This window comes from Microtus pennsylvanicus, chromosome 13 (genome assembly GCF_037038515.1).
Source record: "Microtus pennsylvanicus isolate mMicPen1 chromosome 13, mMicPen1.hap1, whole genome shotgun sequence".
NCBI classification, from domain to species: Eukaryota; Metazoa; Chordata; class Mammalia; order Rodentia; family Cricetidae; genus Microtus; species Microtus pennsylvanicus.
Window position 1 is genome coordinate 72,762,212 of NC_134591.1, and position 21,593 is coordinate 72,783,804.

The window sequence follows — 21,593 nt, forward strand, 5'->3', positions numbered from 1 at the left end:
ATTTCCCAAATATTTAGATCACAGCTAGATTAGGAAGATGAGGCTAAAATTTCCACTTTATTATTCTGAATTAGACAATTTAGGAAGCCTGAGAGCTATTCAATTATGTGACCATTTGCTTCTCTTAAATCTAAGCACTTTTTTTAAAATTTTCATTAGTGTTTTTCCTGCACTATGAGGGTGTTGGATCCCCTGGAACAGGAGTTACAGACAGGTATGATCTGCCATGTGGGTGCAGCTGAACCATCTCTCCAGCCCGAATCCGGACTTTTTTTTAACAGGTCAAAGAAGCTGTGTCCTCCAACTTTATATAGTATGTACCACCTAAATTTACTGTAGGGCACCTGGTTTAACAGTCTAACTAGAAAGGATGAGAAGATGCTCAGGCCTGACAGCGTGAAGTAGGAAGAGCTGCTGGCTACACGGGAGAGTTTATATTCTGAGGTTGCAGTAAGCACATTATGCGCCGTTTTCATTTTAATGCAATAAATCTCACTTGTTTTCTGCCAATTTGGGATTGTTTAGCTGTAAGGAGCAGCAGATTCAAACAGGGTTTTACCCTGTAGGCAGGTATGGACTCTCTTGCCTTAGCCCCCTGTGTGGTAGCCATTACAGACAGATGCCACCATACCTACTTCTAAAGTACGTTTCATATACACGATAAGAAAGTTGAGGCCCAAGAATCACAAACAATCTATCCAGTTACATAAAGAATATACTAGCTACTGAACTCTGTAACTTCAAAATCCACACAGCGTGACCTCTAAGTCTCCTTGTTAAGACGACCTTCAACTTATTATTGCTTATCTTTAACATAAAACTTGATACAAAAAAAAACCAATAAATTCATTATCTCAGCCTTGGAAAACAACGGTAACCCTGGGTGAAGGAATGCATTTATAAATGTGGTAAAGCACACTGCAGTGATAAAATACAATTAAAGCTGGTTTGCCCAATGGCAATGAACAATGTATTCTACAACACATTTACCCAACAGCTTTGAGAAATGCTCATCCACAATGAGAAGCTGACACCACACACTTAAATAGAAATAAGACAGGCATGGTGATGCACGCCTTTAATGCCAGCACTCGGGAGCAGAGGCAGGAGGATCTCCATGAGTTTAAAGCCAACTTGATCTACAGAGAGAGTTCCCGGACAGTCAGGGCTACACAGAGGAAACCCTGTCTCACACCACTTCCTTCTCCACCCACAAAGAAAAGAAAGATCCACTGTCACAAAATCTACCTCACCAGGTTCCTGTCACTATTTCTCTTCCTTTTTAGCAATTTAACCTCAAACATGTAAGGGATAAAACAGCACTGGTAAACCATCAGCTAGATTCTGGTTAATTCAATCAATGCCTGCATGCTACTCATTAAACATAAATCTAAGATTACTTTCTTCAAAAATGAAGTACCACTGGGCAATGCTGACGCACACCTTTAACCCCAGCACCTGGCAGGCAAATCTCTGAATTCGAGGCCAGCCTGGTATACAGAGGGAGTTCCAACACAGCCAGGTCTACACAGAGAAACCCTGTCCTGAAAAATACCAAAATAAAAGAGAGAGAGAGAAAGTGCTACGATCAACACCATTAGCCCTGCCCCAGCATCTGAGAATGCGCGATGAGTGCGCTGGGCAGACAAGACGGCTGCACCTACCTGTCGGTGCTGGTGCTGGTACTGCTGCTCATCGACTCGCTACTGGAGGATCTACTTCGAGAGCCGCTGCCGCTGGGGGACCTGGTGGGTCTAGACGCTTGGCTAGCCAGCCTCTGCGGAGACTGGTTTCTAGACTGGGACGAATGTGGTGACCGACTCCTGCTGTGCTGGTAGCTGCGCTCTGGCCTTCTGCCTCGTACCTCCCGGGGAATGTCGTCCCTGTAGATATCCCTGTGTACCACGCTGGGCAGTGTAAACTGCTCCCGAGCCCTAGGTTCATATCGGGGGTCATGAGCATCAAAGCGGTTTGGACTTCGACTCCGAGAAGTGTAATAGAGCCCGTGTTGTAAAGTCCGCTCTCGAGGGTCTCTATAGTAATCCTGATCGTAATGTCTCGTCCGATCAAATGCTCCTGTCCCCCGTTCATGGTGTCCATAGGCACTATGTTCATAAGCACGCTCCCTGTTATCTGAAGCCCTGCATTTAGGAGGGGAAAATATTTAATCAGAAAGGAGCAAGCAAAACTGAAAGCAAGTCATGCAAACATCCATTTCAGAGTTGTCTTTGCACCTCATCACTCTCTACACAGCACGGACCTTAGTAAGCAAACACTGACAAGCTCAACATTTTACTTGACTTGAAAACTTCACTAGTGAGCATTGTTTTTACTTATATTGGGCTGGCCTTCCTCAGTAGTGTTCTGCATGTCAAATGATCCCTTTATGGGAGATTTTTCAACTTGTATAAAAGGGTGTGTGTATGTGTTGTGAATACCATTGTCTGGTTGTTTTGGGGGGGGGTTGTTGTTGTTAGGTTTTTTTGACACTCTCATAGCTTAGGCTAACCTCAAACTCCCTATGTATGTATATAAGGATGACTTCTAATCCTCCTAAGCACCAGGTGTGTCCACAATGCACAATACCCAGTTTATACCCTGATAGGTTGGCCTCCAACTCAGATCAGCCCCAAACGCTGGAATTAAAGGGAATGCACCCACCAGGCCCAGCTTAATGTTGGAGGTTTTTTTACCGTTTCAACTGAATAAAACATACACTATATTTCTATTTACTTGCAGTTTATTTCAGAACACATCTGTGTACTGCACTGAGGAAAACATTGACGCCTTTGACAGCCCACGTTCTGCAGTAGGAAGACTGCCAAACAAACCAAACAATTCAAATGCAGTGCTTTCTTACTCCTAAACTTTTCGTCCCCTAGAGACAGGGTCTTGCTATACAGCCCAGGCTAGATTTGAACTTCCTTCCTTTCTTTCTTTCTTTTTTTTTTTTTTAAGATTTATTTATTTATTGTGTATACAGTGTTCTGCCTACATTCATGCTTCTAGGCCAGAAGAGGGCACCAGATCTCATTACAGATGGTTGTAAATCACCATATGGTTGCTGGGAATTGAACTCAGGACCTTTAGACAAGCAGGCAGTGCTCTTAACCACTGAGCCATCTCTCCAGCCCTAGATCTGAGCTTTCAATCCTACTGCTTCACTCTCCCTAGGAATCAGTGCTGTAAGGTATACCTCACAACTATCAGGCCTCTCATTAATTTTGATGCTTGGGTCCTCTGAATAAATTACTAAGCTATATAAATTGCCCAAACAAGTATATTTAAAAATGAGAGTGGCAGCTTAAAAACAATTAAGATGTCAAAATATTGGGATGTTGCATAACACTGTCTGCATAACTTTACCTAAGATTGAAAGCTGTTCTATCTCCCAGCTGCTACGTAAATTTTAAGTACTTATACCATGACTAGTTTTTCTTAATATATGTGTTTAACGACTGGAAGAAATAGGTTCTCTTGGCTTTGAGTGTATCAAAGGTGCCTAACTGCCAACGGTGAGCTACTTGTGAGCAGCTATTAGTCATGACCTGACTTAACAATACTAGCTTTGGTTTTGCAGTTCTGAGGTCCAATCCAGGGCTCTGGACATGTGGGCCAAATGTTCTACCACTGAGCTACATCCTCAGTTCCCTGAGATTTTTAGTTAGGATGTTGATGTTCACCAGCCCAAGAGTACAGGATGTAATGCATGTCTAAGAGTGTAAACGGGCTTATGTGGTAACTCAGACACTGGGCATGGGAGCCCAGACCCTTCATGGGAGGCAGAGACAGGTGAGACTCTGTGACTGTGATGCCAGTGAGACTCTGGCTCAAAAAACAACAAAACCAAAGGGAAAACAAGGAAGAAAGGAAAGGCCCTACTCTCTTAAGAAATTCTAAGTTCTCTACTTCTGCAGGGCATGGGCACAAGTCACTGGGGCTGTTCTACAATCTCACCCACTATCAATCTTCTATCAAAAGAAACAAAGAATCTTGAGAGATAAAGAATTAGAATCTCTCCAACAAGGCTAGAATCAACGTTTCTATCACCATCATTTTCTCAGTCCATTCCCAGATTCCCAGTATCTCCATTAGCAGTCCCTTTCCCTCAGCATCTCACTTAGTACCAGCCCTACTATCCTAGACCGTGTGGATGTGTCTGTACACACGTGTGCATCTCCATGTATCCAAGGCCATGTGGAAGACACACCAGGTGTACCTTCCTTGACCATTTCATGCCTTGTTTTCATTCTCATTTTGTAGCCTTGGCTGATCTGGAACTCACTGTATAGACCAGGCTGGCCTAGAACTCACAGACACTCACCAGCCTCTGCCTCCAGTACTGGGATTAAAGGGGTATGTCACTGCGCTCAGCCTACATCTTAGTTTTTGAGACAGGGTCGCTCACTGAACTTGGAGCTAGCCAAATGAGCTAAGTTGGCTGGCCAATAAGCAACAGGAGTCCCCGTCTCCAGCTCCCCAATGGGAGTGACGGCTGCACATCACCGTGCCAGGCTGTCACTGGGTGCTAGGGATCTGAGACCAGGTCTTTGTGGTCCCATGGAGAGCATCTTATCTACGGGGCCATCTCCATGGACTCCTGATAGGCTATTTTTGCTTTTTTTTTTTTTTTTTTTTTTTTTTTTTTTTTTGCTGCCAATATGGAAAACTAAGCTGGCAAAAGGAGAGGGGATAAGTACTATATTTTCTTCTGAAGTGTATTAAATAACATTATTTTCCTTTTTCATTAACTACAACTCCGAAACTTGAACATTTTCAGTGTCTAGCAAGGTTTCCTTTAGATTTACACGAAAACATCATAATAGGTCAGTTCTGCACACTACCAAATGTTAATTGGTAAAGCCATAATTAATGATGTAACAGAAGCAATAGACAATTACTGCTACAGCTGGCATTTTATAAGCATGTGCAGCTCTTATCCATTAAGAAGATACAGAGGCAGGCATGAGAGAAGCAGATCTGACTGCTAGTCTCGGATTCATCTATTAGTACTAAATGCATCTAAAGTTAGTGGGGGAAAGAAAGGGTGTGACTTGGGTTAGAAGAGGGGCTAATATACACAGGTCAGGACATACCAACCTTTTCCAACTGTGGAAACACGACCTATAATCCCAATTAAATCTAAGGAGAGAATTGTGAACATAACTTCCCCAATTTTGGCCCCTCTTACGGGGGTAATCCACCTTCTTAGTGGGCAAGGGTGTCAAATGATATTTAGATGAACCACAAGAAAAAAAAATCTTAGTGACCAGACAAATAATTCCACAGGAAGCAAGTAGTCCCAGACAAACTGTAACTCTCAAACCCCCAGACTTCTTTCTTGAGATAGTAGACAATTATAAATTGATCCACATTCATAAAAATCTGCAGCCCTAAACACGATCAGGCAGCTGGCATCGAGGAAAATCTCTCTACAATTCCAGTGAATGAAGAACAAAGTTGCTGACAACTGTCCACTTTTGTAGACATCCAGCCCAGTCAATATGACTGCTGTATCCACAACTGACAGTGCTGTGTTCAAAGCTAAAGGTCCTTCAACAGGGTGGCAACCTGCTTAAGAAGTGGACAGTAATCCTCTTCCCCTCGGCTAATGGAGTCTGAGCTGGTAGCATCCCATACATTCCAGCAGTTAGGAGGCAGCTGTACTCCAGCATTTACGAATGTCCATCTTTCCTATTTCCCCATTCCATTGAGTGTAATTCCACAGAAATTGAATATATCCAAAAGGGAAAAATCCAGCATTGCCTTTGCTTTTCCTTACCCAGGTACACATTTCCATCCTCAAGTATTGGTTGTAGTATCCAAATGGTTGAATCAACGATCTGCTAGATATTTTGTGACAATCCGATTTGTTTGTAGACTTTGCATAATGAAAACTGAGAGGTGCTTATCAGCTTGTAAAAGATCTGCAGGCTCTGATATTCCGGAAATATTCCACATAGCCCGAAGACAAAACCAGTAGCCAAATAGCTCCATCTGGTAGTAAGGATATATCCAAGGAAGGCCTTGATAATATCCAACAGGAGAAATACTTCCTTCTAGAAGCCAGGTAACTCCAAAATTGATGCTGCTGCAAGACCTCTTCCACCACGTTAGCTCAGGAGTAGATATCCATCTGCTGCAGGAAATATCCTCTATGGTTCCATGAAGTACCAGCCACTGGGACAGACATCACTTCCGTTTCCAACCCAAAATAGGAAACATGAGAATGCCCAAAACTTTAAATCCATCTGGGGCCCCTAAATTTGAGTTTCTGTTTCTCACCACATCAAATACAAAATACCTGCCTACAAAAACCTTGGAACTTACCCATCGAGTCTCCGTTCATAGCGTCCTTCTCGTGCATGAAGTGATGGTGGGGGGCCATAAGCTGGCCCTCCACCACTTCCTCTGAACCCAGAAACCTCTCTACTACGAGATGCTATGGAAACTGTATCATCCAATCCCCGAGCAGCACTTGGAATAGTGCCTGGTTCATTATAATCCGTGCGTAGGTCTCTATCTCCCATTTTGTTGACTGAGTTGTGAGCTTTCTGTGCACTTTTGATGTCCACAAAATCCACAAAGGCAGCCACTCCTCCTTCAGACCCCCGCTTGGGGAGAATTTTGACACTTTCCACGCGGCCATATCTGGAAAAAAATGAAGTAAAGTTATTTGTGTATCAATACCATCCCACAATGTTTCCTTTTAAAGTAATTTACATTATATATGTATGGAACATGAACTACAAAGTGGCTTTTTGTTGGGGGTACTTATTTGTAAATGTTCATGGTGCCCGGAGGCCAGAGAATTTTCTGAGACAGGGTATCGAGCTTGATCTGGCTAGATGGGAAACCAGCAAGGAGATCACAAGGGTGTCTAGCATCGTGAAGGTTCTAGGGGTCAAACACCAGTCTCTGTGTTTGAACAGCAAGTACTTTACAAACTGAGTTATCTCCCCAGGTCCCAAAATAGCTATTTAAATGGCTCCCACTTACAATACACACACAGTATCACACAATCTTCGAAAGCTCATTTGCACTTAACAGGTTTTATACTCTCTGAGACAAATATTTGCACATCTTGTTTGATTTGGTTTGTTTCTTTCGAAATAGGGTTTTTCTGTGTATCTCTGGCTGTCCTGGAACTCCCTTTGTAGACCAGGCTGGCCTTGAACTCACAGAGATCCGCCCGCCTCTGTCTCCCGAGTGCTGGGTTAAAAATGTGCGCCACTGCCGCCTGGCTGCCAAATCATTATTTTTATTTCTCTCATTTGTATTTCTGAAACTAAATTAACTTTTCCAGAACACTTAACTAAAACAAACCCCTCAAAAGTTCTCAGTCATATTTACATTGTAACAAAGATTATTAAACCTAAAATAAAATTGAAGTGGCTTTAAAATACTCAAGTGTGGTCTGGTAACATATGACTACAGTCCAGACACTCAGGAGATACAGACAGAAGGTTAAGAATTATCACCAGTAGCCAGGCGGTGGTGGCGCACGCCTTTAATCCCAGCACTCGGGAGACAGAGGCGGGCGGATCTCTGTGAGTTCAAGGCCAGCCTGGTCTACAAAGGGAGTTCCAGGACAGGCTCCAAAGCTGCAGAAAAACCCTGTCTCGAAAAACAAAACAAAACAAAAAAAAAAAAGAATTATCACCAGCCTGGCTCCATGGAGTGTTCTAGAACTCATGAGATAGACAGTCTACTTCACGAAGAAACTATTTATTTATGCACTCGTGTAGACGTCCACATGATACAGTGGACAGGTGGTGGCCAAAGGACAACTTTCCCAGAGTTGGTTTTCCTCCTTCCACTGTGTGGGTTCTGAAGATCAAACTCAGATTGTGGGACTTGGTAAGTAAGCACTTTCCCCTTTACTCACTCAGCCATCCAATAAACTGTACTCTATGTCTTGGGGGAAGGGGGGGGAGCTCAGGAACTCTAGTGTCTTCAACTTACTGAGAATGTGTGACCTTGAGCTTTCAGGGCTTCTAAAGGGCTGGGCTCACAGGTGTACACCACCACGAACCCTTTGTGAATGTTAGGAACTTGTGAGCTTAAGCAAGCACTTTGCCAACCAAGCTGCAGCCCCAGCCTATTACGTGTTTTTTGTTGTTGTTGTTGTTGTTGTTGTTTTGTTTTTTAAATAAGTCGAAGTTTCTCTGTGTAGCCCTGGCTGTCCTGAAACTCACTGCGCAGACCAGGCTTAGCCTTGAACTCAGGCCTGCCTCTGCCTCTGCCTCTGCCTCCCTAGTGCTGGAACTAAAGATCTGTGTTATCACGCATGGCTAAACTCACTTTTTAATTAAATGGACAAAATGCTTTGGCAAAATAGATTTCCTGTGGGGTGGCACATACCTATTATAATCTTGATCTGTAATCCCAATACTTGAGAGGTAGAGGCAGGAGGATCAGGAGTTCAAGACCACCCTTAGTTATATGCAAGTTTGAAACTAGCCTAAACTCCAGGAGACCCTGTTGGAGGGGAGAACAGGAAAGAAATCTAGATATTTTACTCTAATTATCCAGCTAGCCTGTGACTATTAAAAACTCAAACCCTCCACCTCCTGGGTACTGCAATTAAAGGCATGTGCCACCTCACCCAGCCAGAGGTAACTTTTCTCTTTTGTATTTATTTTATTTTATATGTATGAGTGTTTTTTGCCTGTATATGTGCACCATGTGTAGGTCTGGTGCCTTCAGGTGTGAGAAGAGGAGCTGAAACTGGAATTACTAACAGTTGCTGGGAGTTGAACTTGCGTATCTTCAAGAACAAGTGTTCTTAACTACTGAGCCATCTCTCCAGCCTCCAGAGATTTTTGTGAGTATGTGTGTGTGTGTGTGTTTTACATACACCATTTTCTACCCATAGTCGGCTAAACCCAGAGGGCTGACTAATCAACTAATCATCTAAGTTTTCTGGACAGAATAAAAAACTACCCAAAATATTGTCAGCTTTCCTCATGGCTTAGTCTTTCAACATTCTAAAGTGTCTATAGTAAACATTAACAGTCCTTAGAAGTTCCCTGAAGAGTGCAATTTCAGTTTGTTAATGACCTCAGAGCCTCCGTGTAGGAACTCAGCAACATAGCAGAAGAAAAGCCTGAGACCCAGTAGAGACTGAGGCTGCTCCAGGAGTAGCATGGCTTTAAAAGTGATGTTCTGGGTGCTGGAGAGATGGCGCTGTGGTTCAAAATACGCACTGCTCTTGCAGTGGACAGGAGCTCAGCTTCCAGAAGCTATGTCAAATGACTCAGATCTGCCTATGGTTCCAGCTCCAGGGAATCTGACGCCCTCTTCTGGCCTTCATGGGCACCTGCACAAGCATTACATATCCACATATACCCAACACATAAACATAATTTAAATTAAAAACTTGCCAGGTAGTGGTGGTGTACGCCTTTAATCCCAGCACTTAGGAGGCAAAGGCAGGCAGATCTCTGTGAGTTTCAGGACAGTCAAGGCTACATAGAGAAATCCTGTCTTGAAACCCCACCCCCAAAATTAAGCAAGTAGACTGAAATAGATAGGTGGGTGGGTGATAAAAATTTGAGGGAAAAAAAAAAGTCTTGTCGGGTGGTGGTGGCCCACATCTTTAATCCCAGTATTTGGGAAACAGGCAGGCAGATCTCCAGGTTTGAGCCCAGCCTTATCTACAAAGTGAGTTCCAGGACAGCCAAGGTTATACCGAGAAACCCTGTCTCAAAACATCAACTTCCCCACTCCCAGAAAAAGAGAGAGAGAGAGAAAAAAAAAAAGAAAAAGAAAGAGGAAGAGGAAGAACGGAAGGAAGAATGTCAGTTAGTCTTTAGGGGCTAGAGAGATGATTCAACAGGTAAGAGCACAGGACAGGCTGTTCTTTCAAATGACCTAGGGTTGGGTCCCAGCACCCACATGGTACCACACAACTATCTATAACTACAGATCCAGGATTCTCTTCTGGTCTCCACAGGCACCAGGCACACAAATGGTGCACAAATATATAGGCAGGCAAAACACTCCTGCACATAAAAAATTGAGAGAGGGAGTGAGAGTGTAAGAATGAGTGTGTGTGTGTGTGTGTGTGTGTGTGTGTGTGTGTGTGTGTGTATGTACCGGGCTGGAAAGGTGGCTCAGCTGTCAAGAGTGTGTATGATCTGTTCCCTGTTCAATCCCTAAGACCAATGTCAAGTCCACAGCATGTGTCACACCAGCCTCCGCAGATCTGGTCCTGCTAACTCCACAAGCCCCTGTACTCACTCACATGTGCATAGCCACACATATACATAATTAAACTTTAAATTTTTTTTTTTGGTTTTTTGAGACAGGGTTTCTCTGTGTAAAAGAGCCCTGGATCTTGTTTATAGACCAGACTGGCTTCAGAGATCCACCTGCCTCTGCTTCCTGAGTGGTGAAATTAAAGGTATGTACTACCACTGCCCAGATTAAAAAAATTTTTTTTTTTTGGTTTTTCGAGACAGGGTTTCTCTGTGGCTTTGGAGCCTGTCCTGGAACTAGCTCTTGTAGACCAGGCTGGTCTCGAACTCACAGAGATCCACCTGCCTCTGCCTCCCGAGTGCTGGGATTAAAGGCGTGCACCACCATTGCCCCACCAGCTTAAAATATTTTTAAAGAGGTTATGTTCTAGGGACTTGATTTATAAGGCAACAAAACCAAGACTATTTGTTTCATGGAATTTTCAGCTGCAGTTTCCTAAAAGATGAAAAGAATACCTTCCTAGTCTAAACCAACCCCTCAGCTCCACAAGAAACTTGCTACCCAATTTCCAGAGCATCACTAACCACGTGGAGCCATATCAGCCTGCCCAGCACCACAGTAACAGTAGGGCAGCCCAAGAAGCACATCCGTGGAGGAGCAGGCTTCACTTGCATGATGAGTGGGTTCAGTCCCTAGTAGCCAAAATCAAGAAGCATCGGTACATTAAAAGTTAATTTCTCTCAACCTCTCCCTCATTAGCTGGATTAACAGAAATGTATAATTTTAATTTCACCTTTTGAAACTGGTCTCATAGGCAACAACAACAAACTGCCACATGCTTCATTTGCATAGTCCTCCCACTTCATACAACAATCCTCCCTGAGTCATTCTTGAAACAAGACAACAGAACTACATCCTACTAAAGAAAATAACTTATCAAGTTTTCCACCTAATTCCGCTTTGTCTACAGCTAGAAGGCCGTATCTCAGGAGCTGGGAGTATAGCTCAGTGACAAGAGTACTTGCCCAGCATGCACAAGGTCCTGGGTTCAAATCCCAGCATACATATATACACAAAGATCAAAATTAGCCAGGCACAGCAACTCACCCCTTTAATCTAGTGCTCTGGAAGCTAAGGTGGGAGACCAATATTCTGAGGCTGAGCAGGGCTATAGCAAGACCCTATCTCAAAACAACAAAATCTGCAGCATGAGGAAATACCTATGATCCCAGCACTCAAAAGCCAGCTGCAGGAAAGTCAGTCATTCTGTCCTTGGCCACATAAAGTCTAACCTGCCTAGGCTACATGATATCCTACTTCAAATCAGAGGTAGGAGATCCTCCTCTGCTGACATAAAAGTTTTTTGTTTCGTTTTGTTGTTTTGTTTTTCTTTCAATTTGGTTAACTATTTATTTTTTTGAAACAGTATCTTCCAAAACAGCCCAGTTTGGCTTCATACTGGTAACTGTCCTAGGTCACCCTCCTGAGCCCTTGGAGCGCCAGGTGCACCCACCAGTCACTGCAAAGTTTGCCTTCTCCTTGGCAAACAAGATTCTGAGGCTGGGAGGAGGGGGGAGCGCTCAGTGGCTGAGCTCTAGTTACTCTTGCAGAAAATCAGGCTTTGGTTCCCAGCTCTCAGGTTGGTGGCCCACAATCCTCTGTTAACTCCAGTTCTAGGGGACATGATGCTCTCTTCTGACCTCCACAGACACCAGGGACACACACGGTGCATATATATACACATGCAGACAAAATACTCATACACATGAAATGCAAAATTCTAAAATACAAAAAAACTCTCTAGAAATTAAAGAAAAACTCTAATGTGCAATTAATTTATGTTATGAAATTGACTTATAAATTTTAGTTACTAAAGATGGTTAAAAACTCAAAATCAGCCAGATGGTGGTGGTGCACTCCTTTTAAATCCCAGCACTCAGGAGGCAGAGGCAGGCAAATCTCAGAGTTTGAGGCCAACCTGGCCTACAGAGTGAGTTCTAAGGCAGCCAGGGCTATACAGAAAAATTCTATCTTGGGAAACAAACAAAACAAAATATCCCTAAGCCAGCACAACAGTTGACCAAACACCCTGACCGCTTTTTTCTTGGGGAAGGCTGGTGGGACAGGTTTGGTTTTCCTGGACGCCACGATGGAGAACAAACTGGCCTTGAACCTGCAGCAATTTTCCTGCCTCTCTGTCTCTGAATTACAACTGTGAGCCAACACATTGGGCTCCTGGTCTCTACAGAAAAAGCTAATACCCTGAGCTATCTGTGTCCTTAGAGTGCCAGGAAAGGAAGGAGGGGACAGAATTTACAACTGATGTATGTTCAATCTCTGCCAAAGCAAACAAAAATCACAGGGCTGTGGTATAACCTTGAGGAAAGCAGCAGAGATTGGTTATAATGCAAAATCCCTACAATACAGGAAAGGACCCAACCAACACGTACCACACACCCCCCCCCCCAAAAAAAGGGAGGAAAATATGAAATCAATCAATGTAAGATGCTCAAGGGCTGGGGAATTAGCTTAACAATGGAGCCTATATATAAGACTCTGGGTTTGAGAGGGAAAAGAACTGTCCACATGGGGCTGGTGAGACAACTCAGCAAGTCAGTTCTCCTGCAGAGGACCCGCGTTCAGTTCTCAGCACCTGCAGCAGGGGGCTCACAAGCACTGCCCCTAACTCCAGCTCCTACTCATCTAGGCCCTCTTCTGGCCTCTTCCAGCACTGCACTACAGCAGACCAGTTTTATAAGGAAAGAAAAGTATTTTAGGATTATAGCTTTGAACAGTCACTCGTGTTTAAAAACAAGGGAAGAATTAGTCATTTTGGTGTAATTATGATGATAATAGTACTGTGGTATCTTTAAATAGTCTTACATTTGAGAAGTACTGAAACACTAATAGATAAAATAAGTCATCTGAGATCTGTTTCAAAACAAAGGGCTGAAGTGATGGCTTCTTGGTTAAGAGCAAGTAAGTACTGGCTGGGCATGGTGGCCCACACCTTCAATTCCTAGCACTTGGGAGGCAGAGGCAGGTGGATTTCTATGAGGGACAACAAGCTGCTCTACACAGCAGGTTCCAGGTCAGCCAGAGCTACACTGTGCCACTCTGCCTCAAAAACAAATCAACAAAACAAACTGTATTTAAAAAAAAAAAACAACTGTATCCCAGCAGCACTTAGGGACACTGAGACAAAACTGCTTCAGGTTAAGAAAGATTCCATTGGAACTCAGCAGTTAAGAGTACCTGCTGCTCTTCCAGAGGACATGAATTTAGTTCCCAGCACCCACATGGTGGTTCACAATCATCTGTTAACTCCAGTTCCAGGGGATCCAATGCCCTCTTCTGACCTCTGTAGGTACCAGGAACGCACACAATGCATGTACACAGGGTACAGGAAAATATACACAGAAAGTAAAACTAGTAAATCTTTAAAAGTGGTATCTTAGGAACTGGAGTGATGGTTCAGTGGTTATAAGCACTGCTCTTCCAGAGGACCCAGGTTCAATTCCCAGCACCCACATGGCAGCTCACAACTACCTGTAATTCCAGTTTCAAAGGACCCAAAACCCATGGCAAAACACCAATGCACAAAAAATAAATACCAAGGCTAGACAGAGAAACCCTGCCTCAAAAAACCAAAATAAATAAATAAATTTTTAAGAAAAAATGGTATCTCTTTCTTGGTGCAGGGGTTTGCACCTTTAATCCCAGCCCCCCAGTGGCAGAAGCAAGTCAATCTCTGAGTGCTAGACCAGCCTGGTCTCCAGAGTGAGACCCTGTCTCCAGAAGTAGGGCAGGTTATAAAGGAAAAAAGGAGTTCATGTTCAACCTTGTAGTGAATTCTAACCCATCGATGGCCACAGAAGATCCTACTGAAAGGGGGAGGGTGACTAAGGCTGCACTAGGGTTTCTCTCAAGTTCAGAGCTGTACATGCTCTGTATGGGAAGCTTCAGGAAACTCATTTTCCCAAGTCCACATTAAAGGCTGCTGCTTGCATTATTCATTGTAAGGCAAAATCATCACAATGAATTTCCTAAAACTTGTTCTCAACGTAGTAAGAAAGTCGATAAATGAATTCTTTGACCAGCAGGAGAAAAAACACACCCCAGAGTAATGAACTGTTTAATCCCAAACCCAGGGTGCAAGCAGAACAAACCCCAAACATCAAGTGCAAGGTGGCACTGAGTCTGTTATAAAATGCACCAAAGGCAACATCTCTGACAGAGAAGAAAAGGGCAAAACCAGCAAAGCCACTTCTCCTATGCCACCTTCTTTCCTTGCCAGCCTCATCATGCTGGATTCCAAGGAACTGCTAAGAGCCTCCAGAGGCCATGTCCTCAGAAGTGGCAGGAGTGGGTGGGAGCCGGAGTAACTGGGAGACCAGATACAAAGAACAATAACTAGGGAACAAAGGGAGTCAGGTTCACCACTGCTTCAGAAGAGATTTATAAATACAGAAAAGGGGAGGATAAAAACTTCTCACCCCTTGAGACAGATTAGTGAATTTTTAAAAGGGCTTGTTGTGGGTGCCCGGTGAGCTGGTTTGATCCCTGGATCTTTATAAGGGAAGAGAACAAACCCTCCAAAGTTGTCCTTTGACCTACATACTACACACACACACACACACACACACACACACACACACACACACACCACAGCATGCTCAGGCCTGCATTTGTGCACACCATACACAAAGAATCATATGTGGACTCATTAAATCACGTGGCATGTAGGTGGGTGCGATGACTCAGTGAGGAAAGGTGCTTGCTACCAAGCCTGTCGACCTGAGTTCAATTCCCACGGTAGAAGGAAAGAACTCCAAGTTGTCCTCTGACCACCACACGCTTGCTGTGGCAGATGTGCATACATGTATGTACATGAAAGCAAATGTAAGTTAAGAGAGACAGCTCCATGTTCATGATTATACACGCGTGTGCAAATGACACACAGCTCTGCAAGAAAAAAAAAACCCACAGAACTGAGCACTTGATTTCTAGCTGGGCGGTGGTGGTGCACACCTTTAATCCCAACACTCAGGAGGCAGAGGCAGGTGGATCTCTGTGAGTTTGAGGCTAGCCTGGTCTACAAGAGCTAGTTCCAGGACAGGCTCCAAAGCTACAGAGAAACCCTATCTCAAAAAAAAAAAAAAATCTTGATTTCTTCTGCTGTCTCTCTTCCTGTTCAGAGGTAGCCATCATTCTGTGTTTCTCACCAATAAATCTCTTGGGATGGGGGTCGTGATATGGGGGGCAGGAGAGATGGTTCAGCAGGTAACAGAACACAATATTCTGGAAGACCCAAGTTCAAGTCTGAGCTGCCCATGGAAGGCAGCTATCTCACAACCAGGCAAGTAACTCCAGCTCCAGAGAATCTGATGTCTTTGGCCCCCACAGGCATCTGCACTCACAAGCACATACCCACACAGAGACCCGTGCACATTATAACTAATAAAAAATAAATCTAAAAGTTTTCATTTCTGCACAACTACACCCAGAGCAAAAAAAATGCTTCTTCTAGAACTGGGATGTTAGCAAACAATATTAAAAATAAGCCTTTGGGGGCTGGAGAGATGGCTCAGAGGTTAAGAGCATTGCCTGCTCTTCCAAAGGTCCTGAGTTCAATTCCCAGCAACCACATGGTGGCTCACAACCATTTGTAATGGGGTCTGGTGCCCTCTTCTGGCCTTCAGGCATACACACAGACAGAATATTGTATACAAAATAAATAAATTTAAAAAAGAAATAAATAAAAAAGAAAAATAAGCCTTTGTCATTCCTAAAACACTTAAAAAAATGAGGGGATACAGTAGGTAGTCACCCCCCAAAAGAGGGGGACAGTTGGGGATTCTCTCTTTAAGAGTCCACCCTGGGCTCAAATTTATCCTCCTGCCTCAGCCTCCCAAGGAAGACAATCACAGTGGCATGAAACACAAGGAAGAGCTATCGGCCAGTGCTGAGGTTGCTAGGCAGAGACTTGATAGAGAGACTGACTACCAAGGCAATCCCAGGTACCTCCCACCAAGTACCTGTCACCAAGGGGAAGATTACAGTATGTAAACCAACCTAGTTAGGCAATTTTTCTGTGTTGTTTTAAGAGAAAGTCTCTTTTCATAGCCCTGGCTGTCCTAGAACTCACAGACTGGCCTCAAACTCACAAAGATCTGCCTGCCTTGGCCTCCCCAGCGCAAACTTAAAAGCAAAGTGAGGACAAGAATGGACAGGCGCTGGATGCTTAAGACCGCTTAATGCCACCCACCACTCCCCCTAGACAGGGTTCTCTGTGTAAGGGCCTGACTGACCTGGAACTCTATAGACCCAGCTGGCCTCAAACTCACTGAGATCTGCTTGCCTCTGTCTCCCGAGTGCTGGGCTAAAGGTGTGCACCACCACTGCCCTACACACTTATCACTCTTGTGGATCGGGCTTCAATTCCCAGCACCCACATGGTGGCTCAAAACCGTCTGTTACTCCAAGGGACTCGAAACCCTCTTCTGATCTCCTCAGACACCAGGCACACGTTGGTACATACATTCAAGCAAAACAATTATGTACATAATATAAAATAACTAAGTCTTCCAAAAAACAAACCACCAGTGAGTAATGAGCCAGGTTATTACCCCCAGATCCAATCTGAAGATGGGAATCCATCAGCCCAGTGGTTTTCTTTCCAAGAACGCATGGCCTGATCTGGTCATAAGGAAGAACCAGAGAGACCCAGTCATCCTGAGAAGCGGTGTTCTTTAAAACTCTGAAGTGCAGGATGGACTAGAAATAGAACCCAGAGATAAAAGAGTGCTTGCCACATTAGAAGGGAACTAGAGTCCAGACAGCTGAAAGGACTGTCTGTGTGGCACTGCGGGCTAGGCTTCTGGAGCAGAAGAGCACATCCGATGAGGAGGTTTGCCCACCCTGTAATTCCAGCACTCAGGCTGAGGCAGGGACTCATAGGGAGTTCAAAGTGAGACAGGCATTATCTCAGAATGCGCTAACTTCCTGAAATATGAAAATACACAAGCTGGGTGTGGTGGCTAAACCTGTAATCCCAACTCAGGAGGAGGGAGGCTAGGGAAAGAGTGTCTCGGTTCAAAGCCAGCCTGGTTCCATATAGTGAGATTGCCTCAAAATCAACATGTCAGAATTTCTATACTTAAATCATAAATAACTGAATCTAAATGCTCAAGTCAGAAAGGAAGTCCCCTTCATAGGCTGCCTTGCCTACCATGCATGAAGCTCTAGCTCGTCTGATGCCTACCTAGAACCACATAAACCAGCCCTGACAGGTCACACTAAAATCCCAGCACAAGAAGGTCATCCTCAAACTAGCAAATTCAAGGCCAGACTGAGAATAGGGAGACCCTGTCTCAAAAGCAAAAAGCAACCCAGTATGGTGGCTTAATCCCAGCAGTTGTGAGGCAGAGGCAGGAGGTGAATCTCTATGCTTACTGGAGGTCAGTCTGAGCTATACATCAAGTACCAGGGCCAGCCAAGGGTACATTAAGGAGACCCTGTGTCTCCCCCCCCCCGAAAAAAACAAGGCAGTGGTAGTGTATTGTAGGCCTTTAATCCCAACACTAGAGAAGCAGAGGCAGGTGGATCTCTGTGAGTGCATGGACAACCTGGTCTACAGAGTGAGTTCCAGGATAGTGAGGGCTACACAGAAAAAACTAGTCTCAAAAAAAAAAAGAAAAAAGGGAGGGAGGGAGGAAGGGAAAAAGGAAGGGATGGAAAGAAAAGAAAAAATAATCTACAATAGAATGACAAAAATCCTAATTTAAACTCAGTGAATTCTTTACTGTGTGTGTGTGTGTGTGTGTGTCTGTGTGTGTGTGTCTGTGTGTGTGTCTTTGTTTTTCGAGACAGAATTTCTCTGTGGAACTCTGTAAATCAGGCTGGTCTCAAACTCATAGAGATTTGCCTGCCTCTGCCTCCCAACCTCCCAAGTGCTGGAATTAAAGGCATCTCATTATGTAGCCCTGGCTGGCCTAGAGCTCACAAAGATCTCCCTGCCTCTGCAAGTTTGCAGATTTCTAGAACTAAAGGGGTTAAGCGCCACTCAAAAGTCCTCACACTAATTTTTAACTTAGTGGACAAGGACACGTGGGAGGACACTCTGAAATATGCAAAGCACGCATTTGAAAACCAGTATGTATGACTCAGAAAAATCACAAGTTAGGGGTGCAAGAAATGGCTCAGCACTTGCTGCTCTGCCAGAGGACTGGAGTTAGGTTCCCAGTGCCCACATGGGTCTCTAACTTTAGTTCTAGGAATCCACACCCTCCTCTAGCCTCCCTGGGTGCCAGATATATGGCAAGCAAAACACCATTACACATAAAATTGTGTGTGTGTGTGTGTGTGTGTGTGTGTGTGTGTGTGTGTGTGTGCTCCAAAGCTACAAAGAAACCCTGTCTCAAAAAAACTGGGGTGGGGGGAGATCATCCAATAATAGCCAAATCTAGAAGCTCAATTTTTTGTGTGTGACTACTCAAGCTTCATAGTTCATTCTAAACACTGGAATGTCTGATTGCAGCTCAAACCAATAGAGAGGTTTTACACCTTTGGATGCTGGAGGTTCAACCCAGGGATCCAACAGTAAGAACTTGCCATGTGTGAGACCCTGGTTCCATCCTTGGCTGAAATAAAGAAGGGGAGCAAAAATAATAGAAAAGAAATATATAATTTCCAACTGGATATTCAAGTTTTCATGAAATATATTAAATACTTTTTAAAATGTTGTAGGGTCTACTGGGTCAGGCTTGTAATCCCAGAACCTGGCAGTTTGAGAGAAAGCCAACCTGAGTCATACAATTAAATGGCAGCCTGGTACGAGAAGACCAACTTAAAAATAAAATTAAAAAATAAAAATTAAAAAAAAATAACCAAATACTTCAAATTAAGGGAGCATGGGAGTTGGAAGCACACAGCAAGGCTTTGCTCCCATCACCACTACTATCTTTATGGCATTCTATCTACATAAAGATTTCCAAAGCTTCAGCATTAACATGGCTAAAAATATCTCATAAACCAAGCCTGACTGAGACATCTTCATAAGCATACTAAACAGTATAAGCCAAGGCAACCAAGAGCCTGGAACAAAGGTGGCTGGGTTGAGTGCCTTCTCCAAGACAAACGCCGGCATCCTTCTTTGAAAGGAACCCTCTATTTTCCTCCAACCTGACATATACATTTTTTACAGAATATAAAATATATTTTAAGCATTCTATATTAATTTTAATGCTACTCCAAGATAACTGAATTTTCCTGAGCTTTCAAAATAAGCACAAAAAAAAAGTCCATGAAAATACACACTCAAAGTCACCATATTCCAAAGTAGAGGTGACATCAAAGAAACCATTTGATCGCAAATAAAGGACATAGCAAGATGGCATCTAAGAATATCTTCCTTAGGAAGGATGAAAACGTATGCTATTATTTTATTTTGTGACCAAAAAGATATCTGAATCATTGTGCTAAATAAAACATTTCAAACAAAAAAAGTGTTTTTAAGGAGGGAACACCCCAGTCAATGGCTATATAATATTTAACCTGTCTATAAAGGACCAGTGATGGGTGGATGAGAAAAATCCAGTGTGTGACTTACTTAAATCTGAAAATAAGACAAAAAGAGTGTGTAGGTCTTTAAGGGTTCTATTCACTTGCTCATTCCAATTCAAAGAGTCGCCATTCCACACTCCTCTCTCTCACCAGACAGCAACCAATTGTTGTGCAATTCCTCCCTCCAACGCTTCAACTCTGCTAATATACAAAGGAAAGGACTTTCCATTGTGGCCCTGCAAAGAATCTTTGTTAACTAAAACTCTATTCAGAAACAGTCGTTTAATTTTCTTAATTCAGCATACAGAAAGCTGTAAAGAGAACTAACACAGAAGATTTAGTATATGCAAGAAGGTAAAGCCAATTTTTAAAAAATACTCTTATGTTCTAAGGTTCGGCCTTTGGCGATGGGTTTAGGGGGAAATCAGCACCCTTCCCCCTCCATCTTCCGTACAGTCAAAGCACTGATCAAAATACAAACTGAGGGAGGGAGACTTCATTTCTGCCTCCAAGGCTGTCTGATTTAGCCTTCATGGTTTTTTGTCCTTTTAATCCAAATACCTACTGCAAAAGCCTAACCACTGTTAAAAGAACATTCATCTTCAGAGCGTTTTATGTAATGTATTCCCAGTATACACCTCTTAATCCTGTAAAACAGTTATTAGTTAATGTTGCAATCAGCTAGGGAAAAGGGTAAAAGCAGGCACTCAGGTTCGATTTTAATACAGGTTTTGCGTGGATTTTTCTCGTTCTGAGGTCTACAAGGCACAGAGGTTGAATGCCATTAAGTTTCCTTATTTTGGTGCCTTTTCATCCCTTTTGATTAAATGATTCAAATTCTGTTTTCCTTCCTAGTAGTGATCACATATTTAACAAAGCACATTCCACATTAGGGATAAAAGGCTGGTCAACTTAACTCCACGGCTGGATCGCCTAGAACATTTTTTTGTAGGCAGAAAGATAAGCAAGAAACCAGAAAAAGAGAGTACCTGTTTGGGGCTAAGTGCAGGAACATGAGAACTGGGAATTCCAGGGTCAAGAGGGAGAGAGAGAGATTACTTTCTGTTACCTTCTCATGCTCTGCACCAATTAAAGGTGTACTACCCAAATAAAAATTCATTCCTTTGAAAGTGAGCACTGTTGTAGTCTTTACAATAAGCGTTTCGGGGACACAAGTCTGCAGAGGCGTCAAATAACCTTTTTTTTTTTTTTTTTAAACCAAGAGCATCTGCTTTTGCCCTATCTACATCAGGTAAATGCTGCTGTAAACTCAGGGTCAGCAAAGTGCGGGTGAGCCTTCTGCTAGCGCCGGTGTTCCTCGGGCTCTCCAGATAACCCTCCTGAGCGCCTCCTCCCTCCCTCCCGTGCATTCTGAGCGGCTCCGTCGATTCCCACATAAAGTGGGTCCTGGCCGCCATCTTAGAGAGTCATTCACACCAGCCGGACCGTGGCACCACACTTCCCAGCCTCCCAGAATCACCCCCAACCACTTCCTCCCTGCTCTCCATCATCTTGCCAGGGGGTCAAACTCCAAGTGTGGGGCAAAGAGTGTCTCTAAAATCTGCATAATATAAAATGTCAAGTCTGACCACAGAACACAGGAGCTGAGCGAATGAGGCAATGCACGTGTTTGCACGTCGGTGAGTATGAATTTCCCTTGTAGAGACCCACAGGAGATCCACCAAGAGATTAAAGGGAGCACTTCGCTGAGGGTTTCCACTCCAAAAACCCGCTAAGTGTTTCCTCCTCAACACTACAGATATGCTCCCAGAGGGCAGGGACCCGGGCCGAGTGAGGGGTGGAGCAGCACCGGCGAAGAAAGTTCC

At 43.7% G+C, this 21,593-nt stretch overlaps 1 protein-coding gene across 4 annotated transcripts in view; it reads right to left on the reverse strand.

Moving 5' to 3' along the window:
- Positions 1-21,593, reverse strand: part of Spen (spen family transcriptional repressor) — a 76,086-nt gene that overhangs the window by 52,306 nt on the left and 2,187 nt on the right. For 3 of the 4 annotated variants that reach the window (XM_075945665.1, XM_075945663.1, XM_075945662.1), the window contains exons 2-3: positions 6,331-6,651; positions 1,665-2,141 (exon numbers count right to left, since the gene is read on the reverse strand). In XM_075945665.1, coding sequence (XP_075801780.1) covers positions 1,665-2,141; positions 6,331-6,651 — 798 coding nt within the window. Of the gene's footprint in view, positions 1-1,664; positions 2,142-5,100; positions 6,652-21,593 lie in introns of those variants that run through there. The other variant, XM_075945664.1, reaches the window with a different exon arrangement.